The sequence below is a fragment of the Oncorhynchus nerka genome, linkage group LG15 (genome assembly GCF_034236695.1).
Source record: "Oncorhynchus nerka isolate Pitt River linkage group LG15, Oner_Uvic_2.0, whole genome shotgun sequence".
In the NCBI taxonomy this organism is placed as follows: Eukaryota; Metazoa; Chordata; class Actinopteri; order Salmoniformes; family Salmonidae; genus Oncorhynchus; species Oncorhynchus nerka.
The window spans coordinates 55177300-55198574 of record NC_088410.1 but is presented as its reverse complement, the minus strand read 5'-3'; the positions used below and the strand labels follow the sequence as shown (position 1 = coordinate 55198574).

At 41.1% G+C, this 21275-nt stretch overlaps 2 protein-coding genes across 7 annotated transcripts; one reads left to right on the top strand and one right to left on the bottom strand.

Moving 5' to 3' along the window:
- Nucleotides 1-10798: 10798 nt before the first annotated feature.
- dram2b (DNA-damage regulated autophagy modulator 2b) lies at nt 10799-16163 on the bottom strand. 6 transcript variants are annotated; one of them, XM_029682783.2, is made up of 8 exons: nt 16105-16163; nt 14972-15178; nt 14750-14817; nt 14487-14629; nt 14196-14373; nt 13864-13946; nt 13703-13795; nt 10799-12431 (listed from the first exon to the last, which is right to left on the bottom strand). In XM_029682783.2, exons 2-8 carry the CDS (start codon nt 15100-15102, stop codon nt 12309-12311), a joined length of 819 nt encoding a protein of 272 aa, XP_029538643.1. In that variant the 5' UTR covers nt 15103-15178; nt 16105-16163; the 3' UTR covers nt 10799-12308. The 6 variants fall into 6 exon arrangements, with proteins under 6 accessions (XP_029538643.1, XP_029538640.1, XP_029538639.1 ...); XM_029682780.1 differs by lacking the exon at nt 16105-16163 and adding an exon at nt 15540-16098; XM_029682779.1 differs by lacking the exon at nt 16105-16163 and adding an exon at nt 15561-16098.
- A 1149-nt stretch (nt 16164-17312) lies between these two features.
- On the top strand, nt 17313-19796 carry LOC115143795 (synaptonemal complex protein 3-like). The gene is made up of 9 exons (XM_065000790.1): nt 17313-17502; nt 17606-17678; nt 17720-17721; nt 17813-17845; nt 18592-18709; nt 18812-18911; nt 19036-19122; nt 19215-19319; nt 19560-19796. Exons 1-9 carry the CDS (start codon nt 17388-17390, stop codon nt 19611-19613), a joined length of 687 nt encoding a protein of 228 aa, XP_064856862.1. The 5' UTR covers nt 17313-17387; the 3' UTR covers nt 19614-19796.
- The last annotated feature ends 1479 nt before the right edge of the window (nt 19797-21275 follow it).

Sequence of the window (21275 nt, the reverse complement as noted above, 5' to 3'; positions counted from 1 at the left end):
TCCATTCAACAACAGAGCGATACGAACCTTGTTTCAGGAGGATGTTGTATCTATACCTTATGTCATGCCTTATTGGAATGGATTTATTGATAATATCTGTTGGGAAAAAGTTTGGATGTTGCCACACACATACCTACTTGTTAACAAAATTAAGGAAGTTTCCTTTAAAATTATTCATAAATATTATCCTGCCAACCACTATATGAAGAAGTTTAAGGAAAACATCAACTCAAATTGCTCCTTTTGTAATGACCACCCAGAAGCAGTTGTGCATCTTTTTTGGCATTGTATGCATGTAAGAAAACTGTGGCAAGACATCAGTAGGTTTATAATTGAACACATTTATGAAGATTTTACACTATTGTGGAGAGATGTACTGCTTGGATTCTTTACATACAATAGAAATAAGCGCAATCATTTTTACGTAATTAATTTCATTATACTTTTGGCCAAATTTCATATACACAAATGTAAATTTACAAACAGAAAACCACATTTTCGTACCCTACAAAAATAAATTGAACTGTATTTTAAGACGGTTAAATGCTCTACTAACAAAAAAGCTGTTAGAATTGTAAGTATATGCATGTCCCTTAAGGTCCTTGTGTAATTGTAATGTGATATTGTACCCCCTAACTCGATTGTCTATTGTTTGTAATCTATGTATGCTTGTGTTCCCTCATGTGCTTTATGTATTGATTTGATATTAATAATAAAAAATAAAATAAAAAGTTTCTCACACTAAAAAAAAATACAAAATAAAAAAAAATGTCTGCATGGTGCAGTTTGTGAGAAGCAACCACAGCGACTTTATCAAAAACGGCATGACCTTTGATCACATGATTTTTGTAAAGTTTCTTCTGTCAACATTATGGGTGTGCCGAGTACTCGGGACAAAACAAGTATCTTAACCGATATTGACAATTTTCAGAATACGATTGACACAAGTATTTTTTTTGTAATTATACGTGATCGGAAAAAAGTAATTTTCAGCTGTTCTTCTGTCTGTAAAGAAACTTCCGGAGTATCGGTTGAGCCTGCTGCAACGATTGGATTAGAACAAGCCGCTCTGTCTGCTATCATTTCCCCAGACAGACACGAGCGGCTGTTAAACTCGTTTCAGGGCACAAGTCTCCACGTCTCCAAACACCATGTATGAATCAGAATCTGTAGCTGGTCATTTTTGTTCAATCTACTATAGTTATTTTTTGTAGACTTTACAGTGGCCGTATGGTTGTTTTTGTCTGTCTACTTGTTGTTGTTTAGTAGGCCTACTTTGTCTGTCCATATAATTATTGCACTGCTGAAGATGTCTTATGTCGCCCATGCTTCCTGTTATTTTGATTGTGCAAATGCCAACTTGTTGAATGAATGTGTGCTAAAGACAAAGAGACACTTAAAGTAACTTATCCAGTGTTCCCAGAATTCTTTGAAATATGTTCTATAATTAATAACAATATGAGTGAAATAGATTTTCTTCCCATTTTTTTAAATGAAGCATGTTAAAATCAGCGTTTCTGTGTTTTGTAATGGTGTGGGCGTACCCCAACAACAATGGCGTGGGCATATACCGTCTATAGGAAATGTTGTGGTCCTTAAACGTAGGTGCTAGGCTAATAAAGAATACTTGAAAAGAACAGGAAGGCCCACACACTGTTTATGCTCCCACTTCACTGCTTTTTGACAACGTTTTGATCTGAAACTCGCCTGGTCAAACAGACTTGAGTGCTCACATCCCAAAATATACACATTTTACGTCACATGAACATTATCCACATGATGCATGGTGGGTGCGAAAACAATTCCATTTACTTTTGCGCATAGTCAATCATAATTAATCAGAGGTGCATATGGTCATAAAGGATTATATACACAAATCGTCTAAGTTAAAAACCTAGGCAACAGTTCAGACCAATCCACTGCTCATAACTAATAGATAGGCTCACTGCTCATAACATTTAACCGATATCAATCAGCGTTGTGCCAGGTGCCTATCATAGTAGGCTAACGTTTGAACTGTATACTGTAAAATTCTATATTCTTTTAATGCCATGAATCTATCAATTGACATCAATGAACTCTGGTAAAACAACTGTTAATTCATTTTCTGCTGTAAATAGGCATAATACATTATTGTCCTTCATCAGCCAGTAAGCTTCAATAGGACACATGGAAAGAGCCTCTATGTCCTACCATTTGAAATGATGGTGTAGTGTACAGTGCACTGCTGAATTATATGGGTTGGGCAACAGTGCATTTTTCATTGATGCACCGTTAACTGATTTTTAAGACAAACATAAAAACGAGTGATAGGCTACTGTTAGATTTGGCAAGTGACATATTAGAAAGGTGATGTTGTGCCCTCCCGAGTGGTGCAGTGGTCTAAGGCACTGCATCGCAGTGCTTGAGGTGTCGACCCGGGTTCGATCGCGGGCTGTGTCATAACCAGCCGTGACCGGGAGTCCCATTGGGCGGCGCACAATTGGCCCAGCAACATCCGGGTTAGGGGAGGGTTTGGCCGGAAGGGCTTTATTTGGCTCATCGCGCTCTAGTGACTCCTTGTGGTGGGCCGGGCACCTGCAGGCTGACTTCGGTCGTCAGTTGAACAGTGTTTCCTCCGACACATTGGTGCGGCTGGCTTTCGGGTTAAGCGAGCGGGTGTTAAGAAGCGCAGTCTGGCGGGTCATGTTTTGGAGGACACATGACTCGACCTTCACCTCTCCCGAGCCAGTTGGGGAGTTGCAGCGATGAGATAAGATCATAATTGAATATCACACAGAGCTGTTAATACTTAATGCATGTATTTATAAATTTTAGCAGTTCCATTGAGAACAAGGACTTTTGCAACTTACAATTACACAAAAATCACAATCATGGCAGCATAGAAAATACTCAGAGAAAATACAAAAAAACTATCATGAAGAACATCCACATTCCTCAGTAAAAAGGTCCTCAACCAACATTCTGAGTTGCTGATGATGTCGCCATATTCTAAGACCGGAAGAAACGGAGGAGGTGAGGAAACATGGCAACAAATGTGCTGAAATTAGACATTCCTTCTCTACTAGTGCATCAACAGGCAAATTACATTTCCCTGGATCGGTTCAGAAGGCCAGGGGTCAACGTCAGGAGACCAGGCTGCTCCCGAGGGAGATGGTGGCAGGCTGCTCCCAAGGGAGATGTTGGTGGTTTTCTCCCTCTCCTGCGGGAGAGAGCGAGACCGAGAGAAAGAGGCAGGGGCGGTGTATGATTTCAGAAAGCATAGCAGTCGTCATCTGAGCTCTCAGCAATAGGACTTCTATCTTCATCTGAGTTTTCATCTACATTAGTCATCAAAATCAGCTTGTGGTAGGTGTTGTCTTGGTATTGTGTCAGTTCACTCAATCTTCTCGTCAGGTGGCAGAGAAGGCCATTCCTCACTCCCTCTGACAACTCCACTGCATTGCCTAAAAGTCACATGTATAGCAGTAAATTATTTACAATTCCACTACACAAAAGAGTATGGAGGGTATTTGTAAAGCAAGACCAAAAGTTCAGTCCAGAAATTGTATAAACCTCAACTTACTCTGGTCTTTCAGCTGTAGGGAGAGTGCCTCTAGGGTTCCGTTGGTCTTTGTAGGCTACCCCAGTAACTTTTCATCTCCTGCACCAGGATCCTCTCTTCCTCCTGCAGTCTGTTCACCATCATCAGTCTGTCGAAGATCGCCTTTTTGAGATGGCTGTTGCCTGTGAGATGTAAACTCACAGAGGTATATAACAGAAGAACAGCAATGATTGCAGCCTACGCTGAAGGTAAATATTCACAATAGATACCTTCTGCAATCATATACTGGTGCCAAGTCTCTCCCATGGCCACACAAAGTTGTCAGTGTTGAGCAGCTCATCCACTGTGGGGAGCCTAAACTCTGCCTGCTGCTCGTGAAGTTGAACAATGGCAGTTGTCAAGGCTGCTTTGTCCTCAACTATTTTTCTCTTAATCTGATACCTCCTCTTGTTGCCGTCTGAGGGGTGATTAGACGGACTGTAGATTCAGATATATTAGTCATAGAGCTACTATAGAGGCTCAATCAAAGAGAGTACAAAGCAATCAACTCATTTCTAAAGCATTTGTTGTAATGCAGTTATAACATGATACAAGGCATGCAGAGTTGTGGCTCACAAGGTACTCTGCTGATTATGGTCATGTCATTTCTCAGTTTAATGAATTGTTTTACATTAGATCAATTAATAACATAGGTCATTGCTACATTGCTACCATAAACATGGTCTGATGTGTACGACTAATGCATTTTCTTTCACAAATCAGTTGTACTGCTTCATTAATAAGGTGTTTGAGGTCATATTGTTGTTGGGCCTTACCTGTTGAATGATAGAGGTAGTCTGCCCTGTCTGACTATCCTGAGTTGTGGCTGTCAAACATAGTGTAAGTTACAAACATGACTCCACTGACATCAATGCAATTATGAAGATGAGAAACATCCACTTTTCTACCTGTTGGATTGTGGCTTGAAGTACACTTATTCCTGTCATCATATTAGAACGTATTGATTACTTTAAATGTATAAGAAATGTAAACTCAGCAAAAAAATAAACATCCCTTTTTCAGGACCCTGTCTTTCAAAGATAATTTGTAAAAATCAAAATAACTTCACAGATCTTCATTGTAAAGGGTTTAAACACTGTTTCCCATGCTTGTTCAATGAACCATAAACGATTAATGAACATGCACCTGTGGAACGGTCGTTAAGACACTAACAGCTTACAGACGGTAGGCAATTAAGGTCACAGTTATGAAAACTTAGGACACTAAAGAGGCCTTTCTTCTGACTCTGAAAAACACCAAAAGAAACATGCCCAGGGTCCCTGCACATCTGCGTGAACGTGCCTTAGGGATGCTGCAAGGAGGCATGAGGACTGCAGATGTGGCCAGGGCAATAAATTGCAATGTCTGTACTGTGAGACGTCTAAGACAGCACTACAAGGAGACAGGACGGACAGCTGATTGTCCTCGCAGTGGCAGACCACGTGTAACAACACCTGCACAGGATCGGTACATCCGAACATCACACCTGCGGGACAGGTACAGGATGGCAACAACAACTGTCCGAGTTACACCAGGAACGCACAATTCCTCCATCAGTGCTCAGACTGTCCACAATAGGCTGAGAGAGGCTGGACTGAGGGCTTGTAGGCCTGTTGTAAGGCAGGTCTTCACCGGACATCACCGGCAACAACGTCACCTATGGGCACAAACCCACCGTTGCTGGACCAGACAGGAAAAAGTGCTCTTCACTGACGAGACGCGGTTTTGTCTCACCAGGGGTGATGGTCGAATTCGTGAGGAATGTCAGTGTTCTACCATGGCCAGCTAAGAGCCCGGATCAATTCCATGGAGCACGTCTGGGACCTGTTGGATCGGAGGGTGAGGGCTATGGCCATTCCCCCCATAAATGTCCGGGAACTTGCAGGTGCCTTGGTGAAATAGTGGGGTAACATCTCACAGCAAGAACTGGCAAATCTGGTGCAGTCCATGAGGAGGAGATGCACTGCAGTACTTAATGCAGCTAGTGGCCACACCAGATACTGACTGTTACTTTTGATTTTGACCTCCCCTTTGTTCAGGGACACATTATTCAATTTATGTTAGTCACATGTCTGTGGAACTTGTTCAGTTTATGTCTCAGTTGTTGAATATTATGTTCATACAAATATTTACACATGTTAAGCTTGCTGAAATTAAACACAGTTGACAGTGGGAGGACGTTTCTTTTTTTGCTGAGTTTATGTTAGGGGTCAATGAAGGGTGAATAGGAACTTTGTACATGGAAAGTTACTGAGTGAGACCAGGGGAAGTGCAGCAAGTTCATATTCTTGCCCTTTGTGCTGTTGTCTGTACCCAACAATGTTTGTACCCTGTTTTGTGCTGCTACCATGTTGTGCTGCTGCCATGTTGTATTACTACCATGTTGTTGTCCTTTTGTGTTGCTACCATGCTGTGTTGTCATGTGTTGCTGCCATGCTATGTTGTGATCTTAGGTCTCACTTTATGTAGTGTGATCTGTCTTGTTGTGATGTGTGTTCTGTCCTATATTTTTATTTTATTTTTAATCCCAGCCCCCATCCCCGCAGGAGGCCTTTTGCCTTTTGGTAGGCCGTCATTGTAAATAAGAATGTGTTCTTGTCACGTTCTGACCTTAATTTCCTTTGTTTTGTATTTATTTAGTATGGTCAGGGCGTGAGTTGGGTGGGTTGTCTATGTTTGTTTTTCTAGGTTTTGGGAATTTCTATGTTTCGGCCTAGTATGGTTCTCAATCAGAGGCAGGTGTCATTAGTTGTCTCTGATTGAGAATCATACTTAGGTAGCCTGGGTTTCACTGTGTGTTTGTGGGTGATTATTTCTGTCTCTGTGTTTGCACCAGATAGGACTGTTTTGAGTTTCACATTTCTTGTTTGTTGTAGTCAGTTGTTCATGTGTATCTTAACGTATTAAAAAAGAACCATGGACACTTACCACGCCGCATATTGGTCCTCTGATCCGTTTCGCCTCTCCTCTTCGGAAGAAGAGGAGGAAATTCATTACAGTTCTTAACTGACTTGCCTAGTTAAATAAAGGTTAAACAAATACACATTTTTATTTTATTTATATTCAAGCATATTATTGCTTAATATTAATATTTCAAAAGAATGAGGCAAAGGGTGGTAGTCTACTTTCAGTTCCTGATGAGGCAGGCCAGTTGCTATGGAACTAGGACAATGAGGGATGTGGAACTCATATAATGCATCAGCTCTATGTTCTCATTTTATCTCACAATGAAAACACACAATGCTCTTGTCCTGTGTTTGTGTGCTTCCATGTGTCCCTGTGCATGTCTACATACACGTGTGTCTGTATCCAGATCTGCCTTCAGCAGCAACGTGCTCGTGGCCTATGACCTCCTAACCCAGACAGGGCCCCAGCAGCATGGAGGAGGGGGGACCCAGTGGCCATGCTGGTCCCTGCAGCTCTAACAGCCCAGGTGGAGGAGGGGGACCCAGTGGCCATACAGGTCCCTGCAGCTCTAACAGCCCAGGTGGAGGAGGGGGAAACAGTGTCCAATCTGGTCCCTGCAGCTCTCAAAGCCCAGGTGGAGGAGGGGGGACCCAGTGGCCATGCAGGTCCCTGCAGCTCTAACAGCCCAGGTGGAGGGGGACCCAGTGGCCATGCTGGTCCCTGCAGCTCTCAAAGCCCAGGTGGAGGAGGGGGGACCCAGTGGCCATGCTGGTCCCTGCAGCTCTAACAGCCCAGGTGCAGGTGGACCCAGTGCCCATGCTGGTCCCTGCAGCTCTAACAGCCCAGGTGGAGGTGGGGGGCACCTCTATACTCACACACACACCCTCTAGGTAGCATATACAATTGATCATTCATACTGTATAATATACACTGCTGGTTTTTAAGATCCCTGACTTCAGAAACCATTCATTACCTTTGTGCTGTTGAGCAAGGCACTGAAGCTGACCCTGCTCCTCTCAAGTGCTGTGTTTGTGTGTTGTTTTGTCTGAGGGGTTTTGGAGCAGAGTAAAATATCAATTTATGTTGATGGAAATCTAAGTAATATTCCTGTTCTGCTCTATTCTCTATTCCTATAGCGTCTCTGCAGCTGGGGGGGGTTCCCATCTCCACCTCAGCCCCCCTGCTAACCCGGCTACACTGTCACGACCATGGGACAGTGCCCTACGACGTCTTCAGGCACAGTGTGCTGTGTTTTCTGACTACATACGACAGGCACAGAGACTGTACGCAGGGGTCTGCGTCCCAGCTGAGGGGCCTACTGGTCGGGCACTGTGTCTGGCGGTGCTGGGCACCCTCCACGAAACCCTGGAGACGTCGTGATCCGATGGCTGCTCCTCTGATGCAAACCACTACACCAGCCTTTCTTCAAGTATGGGTCATGTTACATGTTAGAGCGGGGCTTCCCAACCCTCTTCCTGGAGATCTAATGTCCTCTAGGTTTTCAGTCAAACCCTAATTTAGCGTATCTGATTCAGCTAGTTAAGGTCTTGTTGAGCAGCTAATAAGTAGAATCAGGTGTGTTAAATTAGGGTTGGACTGAAAACCCACAGGACAGTAGATCTTCAGGAAGAGGGTTGGGCAGCCCTGTGTTAGAGTAAATGTATAATTATTTAATGAATTACTGGAATTGGTTTGGCCAAGTGCAACAGCACTCGCTGTTCAGTGCACTCTCTGTGGGAGGGAGATGGCTTTAAACTCAGATTTTAGTCAGTATGCCTAGCCTATGCCCCATTGAAATAAGTCAATCTCGCAAATAGGCCTTTCATAGCGGTTTGTAGTCTTAACATCAGGCACAATTGCCAGAAAATAACCTAACATTTGTATTTTGAAGTTCATCCAAGTGTTTCTTGCACAGAGATTGAGATCCTCTGTCCAACTTTCATCACTCAAATTCTCCTGTTGGATTTATCTATAGTTATGGGGGTGGCATATACTTGTGTTTTCTGTCTCTGTTGCCAGTTCATCTTGTTTGTTCAAGCCTACCTGCATTTTGTCTCAGCTCCTGTTGTTCCCTAGTCTCTCTTCTCCACATCCTCCTGGTTTTTGACCTTTGCCTGACCTTGAGCCTGTCTGCCGTCCTGTACCTTGGCCTCTGCTCTGGATTATTGACCCCTGCCTACCTTGACCTGTCATTTGCCTGCCCCTGTGGTTACAATAAACATTGTTACTTCACACAGTCGGCACTTGGGTCTTACCTTGATTCCTGATAGCCTTATTGCTATTATAAACTGGTTACCAAAGTAATAAGAGCAGTAAAAATAAATGTTTTGTCATATCCGTGGTATACGGTCTGATATACCACAGCTGTCAACCAATCAGCATTCAGGGCTCAGACTGTGTACCATGGGAAATACAAAAATCACGTTTTACTATTCTAATTACATTGTTAACCAGTTTATAATAGCAATAAGGCTCCTCAGGGTTTTGTGGTATATGGCCAATATACCACGGCTAAGGGCTAGGTCCAAAGAACAGCCATTAACCGTGGTATATTGGCCATATACCACACCTCCTAGGGCATTATTACTTAATTATAGCAGTCAAAACAAGTTAAATCGTCATCCATTGATAGAAAATTATCTTGAGATAAAGGGCAATTTATATTTTGTCTTGCGACATATTCTTAAACTTACAAGAATCATTACTTTGATGGAAAAACAAATGTTGCTTCTTAGCCTACGTCGTAAAAAATGACGTATTCCTTAACGCTCGATAACGTTATAGAAAAAGGATTTCATGGATAAATGTGGCCACTCCTCTCTTGCTGCGAAAACATATTTGTTGGCTAGTTTTCAGGCCTTGTGTGCGAGTTTTCAGAGGTCATAGGGCTAGAAATTTGAGGTGGCCCTGGCAACACTGAGCATGACAGTTAAACCCAGGGTATTCTTTCAGAAAATGGCAGAATGCTTCAGCAAACAGTGCTTTGACAGTGGAAAGGTAAGTCAGCTAGCAAGACGTCATTTTATAACAGGTGATGGATCAGCAGAAATAAGGGAGTACTAGTATCTACTACTCTCATAGTAGTAGATACAGGTGATGATCAGCAGAAATAAGGGAGTACTAGTATCTACTACTCTCATAGTAGTAGATACAGGTGATGATCAGCAGAAATAAGGGAGTAATAGTAGTACTAGTATCTACTACTCTCATAGTAGTAGATGTGAGTTTCTCTTTCAAACAATCCCCTTGTACACAGCTAATAGCTAGCTAGCTAAAGTTAGCCAAAGCATGCTAGCTATAGTGCAACCCTAAGCAACAGTACATATGAAGATGAAACATTATCAGGCCTACTGAACATCTTACTGTAGAACGTATTAGTGAAAACAAGTCTAGGTTGGAACGATTGCTTTTCAAATACGTTTTTTTTTCTGAACGGGAATAAACTGATGTGAAGTAAGATGCTTTTTGAGGAAAACACAGTTCTGGGTTGTTCATCTACAGCAGGAAGTGGTATCCTGCCTGACCGAGAAAGCGGTAGATCTTCTGATCCAGTTTGTCACCACATATCTATGAGTCAGGGTTCTCAACTCTGGCATACTTAAAAAACAAGTACAGAAACACTCCATGCTGAGCATGACCTTAGGGTTGCATTGTCAAAAACTGAGCACAGAATAGACCTGCTTGTTAAAAACTTCAACCAGCCACACACCTCTCATTAGGGCTTCGTATTTGTTTTCTGGTTTACATCTGTGTGATGTGATCAATCAGTTTATTCCAGTTCAGAATGAAAATGATTTATTATAGTTTAACAGAAATAGTTCCAACCTAGTGTTTTTAATGGGGGAAAATAAACACGAATAGCTATTTATATTTCATTTAATTGTTTTTTGTCTTTATTGCACCTGTTTTAGGCTGGCTTAAGGGCAATGAAATGGACTGATATGTATGTATTGTTGCATGTTTTCATAAACTTGGGTCCCAGGAAAATACAGAATTTGTCATTTGGGTCCCATGCTGAAAAAGTTGAAGAAACCCTGCACTACACTAACAAAAATCCCTATATGGAGGTTAATGCAAAGATTAGCCGCTAGCTGGAGGCAAGCACTAAAATATCACCCGTTAAGCTGGCCCAGGCTATGGCTGGAGCGGAGCCAGCTGTGGGTAACATGGACGCCAAGGAATTTGAAGACACTGTTGCAGAGCTCTTCATTGCTCAAGTACGAATTCTGTCATAACTGGATCTTCACAAAGGATAAAAATACTCACTAACAGGGATGTAAAAAAATATATATAATAATTATGCATATGGAAAATTTCTGGTATCTTTTATTTGAGCTCATGAAACATGGTACCAACACAACACATTGTGTTAATGTTTTTGTTCAATTCAGTTTAAGTACAATTAGATGTGTGTATCATTCTCATGAAATATGACTAAATATTTACTGTATAATAGTATGGTATGATGTAAATTACTCAATATACCAATAAATGTCATAACTATCTTGTTTGTTATTGCTTTAATCTATAACGGCGTTAGAAGTAAAATGTTTTATTCTGTTATAAAGCCTTCATATACAACAGTGAATTTGATGCTTTCCATTCTTATGAGAATGAAACAAACAAAGCTTCTATGTAGTTACTGCATAGGTGATTAGGTTAACATGAAACCGATTGATGGAATTATTCAGGCCAGTTTACAGCAATGATGGCAATACCTCCTCCACACACCTCCCGGCGGTTATAGAAACTGGTGGCAAAAAGTGGCCAGCTGAAATGTTTTATATACTGTAACAAAATAAACTTTTAGTAGAAACAAACCTCTTCAAATAACCAAAAATATTGTACTAAGCACCTCCTTACATCTCACCAATATTGTATCAATTCTACAGGAAAGAGAAATTCACATTACTTTTTATGGGTAAGAGATGATCATTGGGGAAAATAGAAACATAAAAACTAATAGAAAAGCATCCCAAGAAAATCCATAATTCACTAATGACCAAACCTACAGCCAAACCCAATTCTTATATTATCCTACTTTAACAGAGTGAGAGCAACATTCAAATCAATTAAACTTAGCATCCCAAAGCAAAGTAGAGCAAATAAATCATATTCTAGTTAATTAGTTCAAGTGCCTTGCTGTAAACCACCTAATGATATCAATTCTCGTGAAAGACAAACGTAAGATAGCGCAGCAAATGCTCATTGTTAGATTTAAGAAAGTCAAAACAAACATCTTGACGATTCTTTGGCACCATCGAGTGGCTGGTAGAGAATAGTATACTGGTTAGTTGTGTTCTGACTACTGAAAAAAAATACATGTCTTGTCAGTGGATCGAACCCCTTTAGGTTTAATGAAAATATAATTACTTTCTAATAAGATCCAAAATGTCAGTTTAAAAGGGCATGTGGAATTTACACTATCTGAGAATTAGGTCTTTCAGCAGTATATTTAAGCAATAAGGCCCGAGGGGTTCGCTGTATATAGCCAATATACCACGGCAAATGCGGAGAGCCTAGATACAGCCCTTAGTCGTGGTATATTGTCAATATACCACAAACCCCCGAGGTGCCATATTGCTATTATAAACTGTTTACCAAAGTAATGTGAGCAGTAAAAACATATGTTTTGTCATACCTGTGGTATACGGTCCGATATACCACTACTTTCAGGCAATCAGATTTCAGGGCTCGACCCACCCTGTTTATAATAGTGCTCGTTGATTACACCTTCAACATTCTATATCTCATTGATTCCATTCAATATGTTCATAATTACAGCTAGACTCAACCGCATCACTAGGAGTTGTCCTGTTCAGATGCCCCCCGCCATCAGTGGGGAGGTCTCAGATTGGTTGACCTGTGCAGTGATGCTGTAGTGTGGAGAATCGTAGAGGTGATTGCTCTGTAGGTCCACCTCTGCCCGCAGCGTTACTTTCTACAGATGGGAAACAGAACAGTTGTTAGAATCATGGTCTCCAACTTCTGCCCTGGAGAGCTATGGGGTACGCAGGATTTTGCTGCAGCCCACCTGGACAAAAGGAACACCTATGTCAGAATGCTGTTCATTGAATACAGCTCAGCGTTCAACACCTTAGTGCCTACAAAGCTCATCACTAAGCTAAGGACCCTAGGACTAAACACCTCCCTCTGCAACTGGATCCTGGACTTCTTGACGAGCCTCCCCCAGGTCGTAAGGGTAGGCAACAACACGTCTGCCACGCTGATCCTCAACACTGGGGCCCCTCAGGGGTGTGTACTTAGTCCCCTCCTGTACTTCCTGTTCACCCATGACTCCAACACCATCATTAAGTTTGCTGACGACACAGCATTGGGTGGTGAACAGATCATCGACAACGATGAGGGGCTATAGGGAGGTGGTCAGAGAACTGGCAGTGTGGTGCCTGGACTACAACCTCTCCCTCAATGTGAGCAAGACAAAGGAGCTGACCGTGGACTACAGGAAAAGGCGGGCCGAACAGGCCCCCATTAACAACGTTGAGTTTCAAGTTCCCATCGAGAGCATCCTGACCGGTTGCATCACAGCCTGGTATGGCAATTGCTCGGCATTTGACAGTAAGGCGCTACTGAGTGTAGTGCGCACAGCCCAGTACATCAAGCTTCCTGCCATCCAAGACCTATATAATAGGCGGTGTCAAAGGAAAAGCCCCCAAGACAAAGTCACCCAAGACATAGCCTGTTTTCTATGCTACCACACGAGAAGCGGTACTGGAACACTAAGTCTAGGACCTTAACAGCTTCTACCCCCAAGCCATAAGACTTCTGAACAATTAATCAAATGGCCACCGGACTATTACATTGACCCCCCTCTCCATTTGTTTAGTACACTGCTGCTACTCACTGTTTATTATCTATACATAGTCACTTCACCCCTACCTACATGTAGAAATTACCTCAACTGACCTGTACCCCCGCACATTGACTCGGTACCGGTACCCCCTGTATATAGCCTCGTTATTGTATTGTGTTATTTATTTATTTATTTTTAATATTTTTTTTACTTTTACTTATTTGGTAAATATTTTCTTAACTCTTTCTTGAACTAAACTGTTAGTTAAGGGCTTGTAAGTAAGCATTTCACAGTATGGTGTGTATTCGGCGCATGTGACAAATAAAGTCTGATTTTAACATATATTCGGTCTGGTCCAAGTGATGGAGTGAGTGAAGTGAGGAGGAGAGCTTAGGTACCTGGAAGTCTCTGATGTAGGTGAGGAAGAAACTGATGAAGGAGAGAGCCAGAGACCACTCAGAGATGGTGCTGATGATGTGAGGGATGTAGCCCTGCAACAGACAGAGCTGTTAGTTTGTGTTGGCGTGCGTGTATATGCGCTATCACAAAGTCTACTGACCGTCTCTCCAGGTATCCAGTGCAGTTTATGGGCCACGTCCACTCCAGGTAGACTACTGTACATGATGACAGATGACACAAACACTGAGAGGTGAGGAGGTTAAGGAGCACAACAGGCAGGGGCTAGAGCTGTGTTTAGAGGGCAACTCTTGCAATATTTCAGAACGTTTGGATCTTGAACAAGCTGTCAGAGGTCCTTGCAATTTGTTGCACGAGTTCACAGCTTCCATTCACTGTAATTGAGTGGCATTGTCTTATAGCAACAACATTCTATTATCAGCAACAGTGAATCATGATTTCATATTTTCTTGTTGCAGAAATAGTGGAGGATACTGCTGATGATGCTGGCGAAGGTCCAGACTCCGATGCTGAGTCGGACCCAGAAGATGCTCTTCCCGTGGACGTGAGGCTGCATGCACAGAGACACCAAGGTCTGCACCAGGATGTACAGTGCCCCCACGCCAAATGTCAATATTGCCCCCACCAGGTGCATGGAGAACAGAGTCGTTTTCTGGTTGTTGTTGAGAGAGAGAATGATTTTATAGTACCACATTTACATACACTGTCATCAAAACAAACAGGAACAAGACTCTCTCTCACACACACACACGTGTCAATGGGTACCTGAAAGTTAGCAACAATGCACATGCCAAAGGAGCTGGTCCATCCCAGCACCAAACCCAAGAGGTTGAGTTTATGCAGCTTCGACTCCTCTTCGACTGTCAAGGCTTGGACCTGCTTGTAGCGTACGTACATGGTGGCTATGCCTGCCACGACAAACACGATCACAAATCAAAACATAGTCACAAATTCGGTCAGGTTTATAGCTGGTTTCAAATGTATTGCTAGATTCCAAAGAGGAATCCGAGAGGTAATGGTGGTGTTACCTAAGTATGCTGAGATGTCCAGCATGATTCCAAACACACATCTCTCTGGGGCAACCGTCCCCGTGTCGCTGTGAACAGAAACATGACCATCAAAAATGTAATCTCCCACTATCACAATGTAATGTACAATTGTAATACATGTAAAATTGTGTCTACTACTTATAAAGTGAAGTGATTGCAAGTATAATGGTAAAAAGGCACAGTGTTGAGCCTGTGTCTGACCTGATGTATGGCACCAGTGGGTCCACATGTTTCAGCAGCACAGCAGTGATGTAAGCAAAGATGAACGTGGCCGCCGTCCATAATACCAAAGCCACCGGTAGAATACAAAGACCCTGCTGGAACCACCACATATCCTCTGCTGTGTGTGTGTCAAACCACCAGTAGCCTATCCAAGTTAGACCACAGATGCTGGTATATTGCCTTCACCTGTAGATATTGGATTATGTGAGGCACCACACACACACACAGAGAAAAATAGCTGAAGCTGCTGCACACTCGTTTCCTCATTCTGGATAAAAGCTCAGTATCAAGAGACTACAATGTATTCCTGCCACGTGATCGCATTTCTCAGTTCCTCTACTAGTTGTGTGGCTTGATGTAGTCAAGTGACTTGAGATACAGAGCGAGCTAGTTACATTTGGTAGGCTACAATGTATTTATTTTTTAAATAACCTTTATTTAACAAGGCAAGTCAGTTAAGAACAAATTCTTATTTGAAATGATGCTACAATACACGCTACTGTTTAATAAAATAAGTAGAGTGAACAAGATGCAGGTTCTGTTCTACCTGATAATTAATTGCACACACCTGGTGTCCCAGATCTAAACAAGTCCCTGATTAGAGGGGAACAATGAATAAATGTAGTTTAACTGGCTTCCAGGTCCAGAGTTGAGTTTGAAGGCTTGATGCTGCGTTCAAAACAATTGAGAGCCCGGAAATCTCCGACTTACCTGCATTTAAAACGACTGGGAACGCAGAAAAACGAGCTGCGAATGGAAAAACTTGATTCGAACGGTCAGTCCACTCGAAATTTAAACACGGACATTCGGGCCTATTTCCAGAGCTCTGACTTTACGACCTGAAAATCTGACGTCATTATTTGACCTAGTATTTTTCCGAGTTCCCAGTTGTTTTGAACGCGGCAATAAACTACCTTCAAAAAAGTGGTTCCTTTGTTGTCACCTCATCACACGAAATTCGGTCTCAGAAAAGACCAACAATGAACCGCGGGAAAGCAGAAAAAGCTAATATATGTAGTCTACTCTTTAGATCGCTCTGATTAAATGAAGGCTACATGACCCAGATGAGGAATTAGGTCACGCTTTCTCAACTAAAATCACAAGCTCATTACTTCCTGTTAGTGTTCCAGAAGAGGCGTGGCATTATAATACCCAGATCTGTAGCGAACGTCAACAAAGAGACCTCCGTTCCATCAGCAACAATACGCAAGACGTATCAAGAAAAAGGCTGTGCCCTCGGCGATTTCCCTTCAAAATAAAAGTCCCCCTTGAGGATGATAGAAAAAACAATTTTACGAAATTCATAACATTTTATGCTGAAATATTTTTGTTGTTTAACAATATGAAAACATTTAATCGACTTTATAGCACAAATAATATTATAGCGCTACCATTATTGTTAACAGCAAAAAGTAATGATTACTAGATAGTTATCATGGCAACAACAGTAATACAAATAACTAAACCGTATTTATAATACTACTATTATTAATAATAGTAATAACAATATTAATACTAATTGTAATAATCTACTTAAAAATATTTTGAAAATACTTTTAAATCCCATTGTTAATTAGTCCATTCCTTTTGCACTACGTTCAGTACGTTTTCCATATTGGATATATATATTGCACCGTACACCATTTTCTGTACATTGTGTCTCAGTAAAAGGTTGGTCTATTCTACCCAGGAGCACTTCTAGTTTCCAAATCCACAGAGTTTACATCCAGAGGAGCGTCACTGCTCATTCTGCAGCCTTTGGAGTGGTCTATCAGCCTAAATCCAATCCGTTTTTCATATAGGGTATACATATTGCATATTTATGATAAATGATATGATAAATCGAAAATCCTGTATTAATACCGGTCATAGCATTAGCTTGTGCAATTCAATTAGTGTGGGCCAATGAATCAACTGAAAGGCCATAAACAGTGGGAATATCAACGCTGACACAAAGTAACACCAGAGAGGGTTCTCTTAACACAATTGTATCGATGTTTCTACCAATCAAACATTGTATCCACCAACAAAGTGATGTCATTTGTCCCCGCAATCAATCGGCGTGCCAACGTTTTTCCCGCGCCAGATTTTCAACTGGTGACTTTACTCCAAGTTTAGCTATTTCAGACGAAGCTAAACTAGCTTTCATGACTATATTTACACATATTTCAAAACGTTTGAAACCAAAATTTTGAAGCAAAAGAAGGATTTTTACTTGGATAGCCTATTCTGTTTGAAAATAGGTCAGTAAAATTGATTTCACACCTGGCACTAGATTGTTAACAGTGGTTAGCTGTTAGCTAGCTAACGGTAGCAAGCATATACAGTAGGCTAAAGTTGTCATTTGAACCAGTTCTTTGGCACATTTATTTTCTTTATTGACAACCAGCAAGAAATGGCAATGCACAATGGACATGCTCAGAAAGGAAAAGCAAAAGGCACTATAACCAACTCAGGCAAACCCTATATGGAGGACTTCAATGAGAGTTTCAACAATGAAAACCTGCCAGGTAACATTTGTTAGTCCTGGAAACTGGTAGCCTAAAATAATGTGCATGTTTTTACACATGACATAATATCTAATAGTCTACTTTCTTTATTGTTTCTTTACAGTAGTTGAGGCAGAGGCTTTGAGAGGAAGGAAACATATGTCAGAGCCAGATGATGATATTGACATCACCAAAGGGTAGGCCAAGCATTTGTCACAAAGTGACATTTATTTATCAGAGGTGAACATACAGTATTATCCTGTGTGATTTAATTCATGGGTTGATATTGCTGTCATTCAATAACTATATAATGTCTTCCTCTTCCACATAGGGGATATGATGACCATGTTGGACAGATTTGGAGGTATTGTGTGTTCCACTAGATTTGTCTCTAATCTCTCTCTTTCTATCCTCATATTTCATACTCTGGCCTTGCCAGTGGTGTAAAGTACTTAAGTAAAAGATACTTTAAAGTACTTCTTAAGTAGTTTTTGTGGGTATCTGTACTTTACTTTACTATTTATATTTTTGACAACTTTTAACACTATATTCCTGAAGAAAATAATGTACTTTCTACTCCATACATTTTCCCTGACACCCAAAAGTACTTGGTTACATTTTGAATGCTTAGCAGGACAGGAAAATTGTCAAATTCACACACTTATCAAGAGAACATCCCTGGTCATCCCTAATGCCTCTGATCTGGCAGACTCACTAAAAACAAATGCTTAGTTTGTAAATTATGTGTGAGTGTTGGAATGTGCCCATGGCTATCTGTAAATTGTAAAAACAAGAACATGGTGCCATCTGGTTTGCTTGATGTAAGGAATTTGAAATGATTTATACTTTTGATACTTAGGTATATTTTATTAATTACATTTACTTTTGATAGTTAAGTATATTTAAAACTCAAGTAGTATTTTACAGGTTGACTCACTTTTACTTGAGTCGTTTTTTTATTTTCTATTAAGGTATCTTTACTTTTAATCAAATATGACAATTTGTTACTTTTTCCACCACTGGGCCTTGCACACTGATTGGTACAGCGATTGTTTCTCATCAATGAACTATGCATTACATCTGTGAGCCTCTTTTTCTCTTTACTGCCAGCGGACATCAACAAAGCCTTCCTGGCAAAACGCAAACGTTTGGAAACGTTCACTAAGTCCTCTGTGAAGACTAGCCATCAGAAGATTGAGCAGTTATGGAGGGTCCAACAAAGAGACAGGTAATGAGATGTGTAGAGTGAAAGGAGGGTGCAAGTATGTGTGTGTGTGTGTGTGTGTGTGTGTGTGTATAACCTGATTTGTATATGATATCAATTCCGCAGGAGTAAAGTGACAGAAGATTACTGCACCCAGTTCAATGCAGTCTTCAGTCAGTGGGACACAGATGTGCAGAAGTCCAAGGATAATGAGGAGAAACTACTGGTAATGCTCTGCCAGGACAGAAAATATTGTACCTATTTCTATTCTATAGCTACTTACAGAGTAACACTGGAGTAACTAAGGCATCTTTTAGAACTAACTGTAGGTGCTGTATGTGTTCCCATAGAGTATGTTCCAGCAGAAGATGTTTCAGCACAAGAGGGCCTCCCAGAGACTGAAGACTCTCAAGCAGCTGCTGGAGCAGTACATCCAAGTATATTATCTCATAGTATTCTTTAACATGGTGATTTTAAATCTATGTCTCAGTTGGTTTTCTCATGCCACCTTGTTTTGCTGGGCTGGTAGAGCCTTGATACCATGGAGAAGACCCATGTCAGCCAGCAGGGTGCTGCACAGGGCGAGCTGCGCCAGGAGATGGCACTGTTTCAGAAAAAGATTCTCAGTGACACAGTAAGTAAAAGGACAGATCAATTTACTAACTCATTGTTCACGTGCCTTACGATGGTTGACCCCTTTGCTTAGCTGAAGCGTGGCTAAGAATACAAATTGATATGTGCCATTTAAAAAAAATAGCGTACTATGGGCATGAGCACTATGAGCATGAACTGAGCTATTTAGAAAATACTTATTTAACTGTTCTATTTAGAACATTTCATTTAGTTCAACAAACAATACATTTTCTAATAACAGCAACAGCAAGAGATGGCTACAGTGCGCAAGTCTCTGCAGACGATGCTGATGTAGGATCTTCAGAATGCAGGGAGCTGAGAAGAATCAACTCCATCGAAATACTTGTTGTGTGTACATATCTCTAAGCTGGGTTGCCTGTTCTACTTTAGTTTATGGATGTGTTTCAGATAGAACTTTACAATTTCCAGATAAGTGTTAAACATCTCAGGAATCACATCTACCTGATCCAGTAATCTGCAAATAACTGTTTTGAAATCTTGTGTGTTGTGTACATGTAACATTGCATTTCTGTTGTGAACTGCTTCATTCAAAAGATCAACATTGTGTCAGCTGAGGGTTCCAGACTGAAAGTGTTGAAGTCAAAGAGGGATGTCATTCACTTAAAAAAATCTTATTTCTGTCTTCATATTTTGGAGTTCTGGTTTCATATGTTTAATCTACTTAATTGATCCCTGATTGAGAGGGGGGTTATGGAGAACATAAGACTTCTCGTTACTAAAACATAGTCAGGAATTAAGACCATCTGTTATTGTAAATATACACTGAGTGTACAAAACATTAGGGACACCTTCCTAATATTGAGTTGCACTCCCTTTTGCCCTCAGAACAGCCTCAATTCGTCAGGGAATGGACTCTACAAGGTGTTGAAAGCGTTCTACAGGGATGCTGGCCCATGTTGACTCCAATGCTTCCCACAGTTGTCAAGTTGGCTGGCCGTCCATTTTTCATACACACAGGAAACTGTTGAGCGTGAAAAACCCAGCAGTGTTGCAGTTCTTGACACACTCAAACCAGTGTTCCTGGCACCTACTACCATACCCCATTTAAAGGCACTCAAATATTTTATCTGGCCCATTCAACCTCTGAATGGCAGATATACACAATCTGTCTCAAGGCTTAAAAATCCTTCTAACCTGTCTTCTCCCCTTCATCTTCACTGTGAGTGCTTGACTTAGACTGAAATAGGTGCCGGTACTCATTTTTGGTGCCGGTACTGTTTATAGTTAGGTGTAGGAGCTCCACAATACTTTTGAGCTAATATAAGAGTTACAGAAGTTCAATCAGTAGAACATTTGAGTTGCCAGTTCTCAGCTTCGGTGAGCTCCTGCCCAAGTCGAGCACTGAATCTATAGTATGTCATGGAAAGAGCTGATGTTCCTAATGTTTTGTACACTCGGTGTAGAAACCTTTGTTACAAATAACACAGGCAACAAGTAGCTTCTTACATGTGTGAATGACATTTTATTTGCATTGGTAGGTGAGGGAGAGATTGTCAAAATGATCTTGAAGTTATTTTCTCATAGCCTATGAACATACTATTCTGCACACTAATATACCTGAGCTTGACGGTTTGGCTAAAAGAAAACAGTAACAAGGAAGAAAACACAAGCCTTTGCCAGTAAACACACAGAGACAACATGCCCCTAATTTGTTTAAGAGGCTTGATCTTTATCTTCCAAAAGAAGAAAAAAATTATATTGTGTTTAAGGCAACCTTTTACTTGTCTGAAAATTACTAGTACACATTGTCAAATGAGCTCAATAACAATACACAGAAATAAAGTCTGTTTTTCATTGATATGACAGAGTTTCTATTGATTCTGATGGTGAATTATAAGCAGACTGCAGGTATAGAGGTAAAAACGTTGTACAGACAAATAATATTAGGGCACAGTTAGAATATAATTTTTCTGTCACATTGAAACTCCCCTATTCT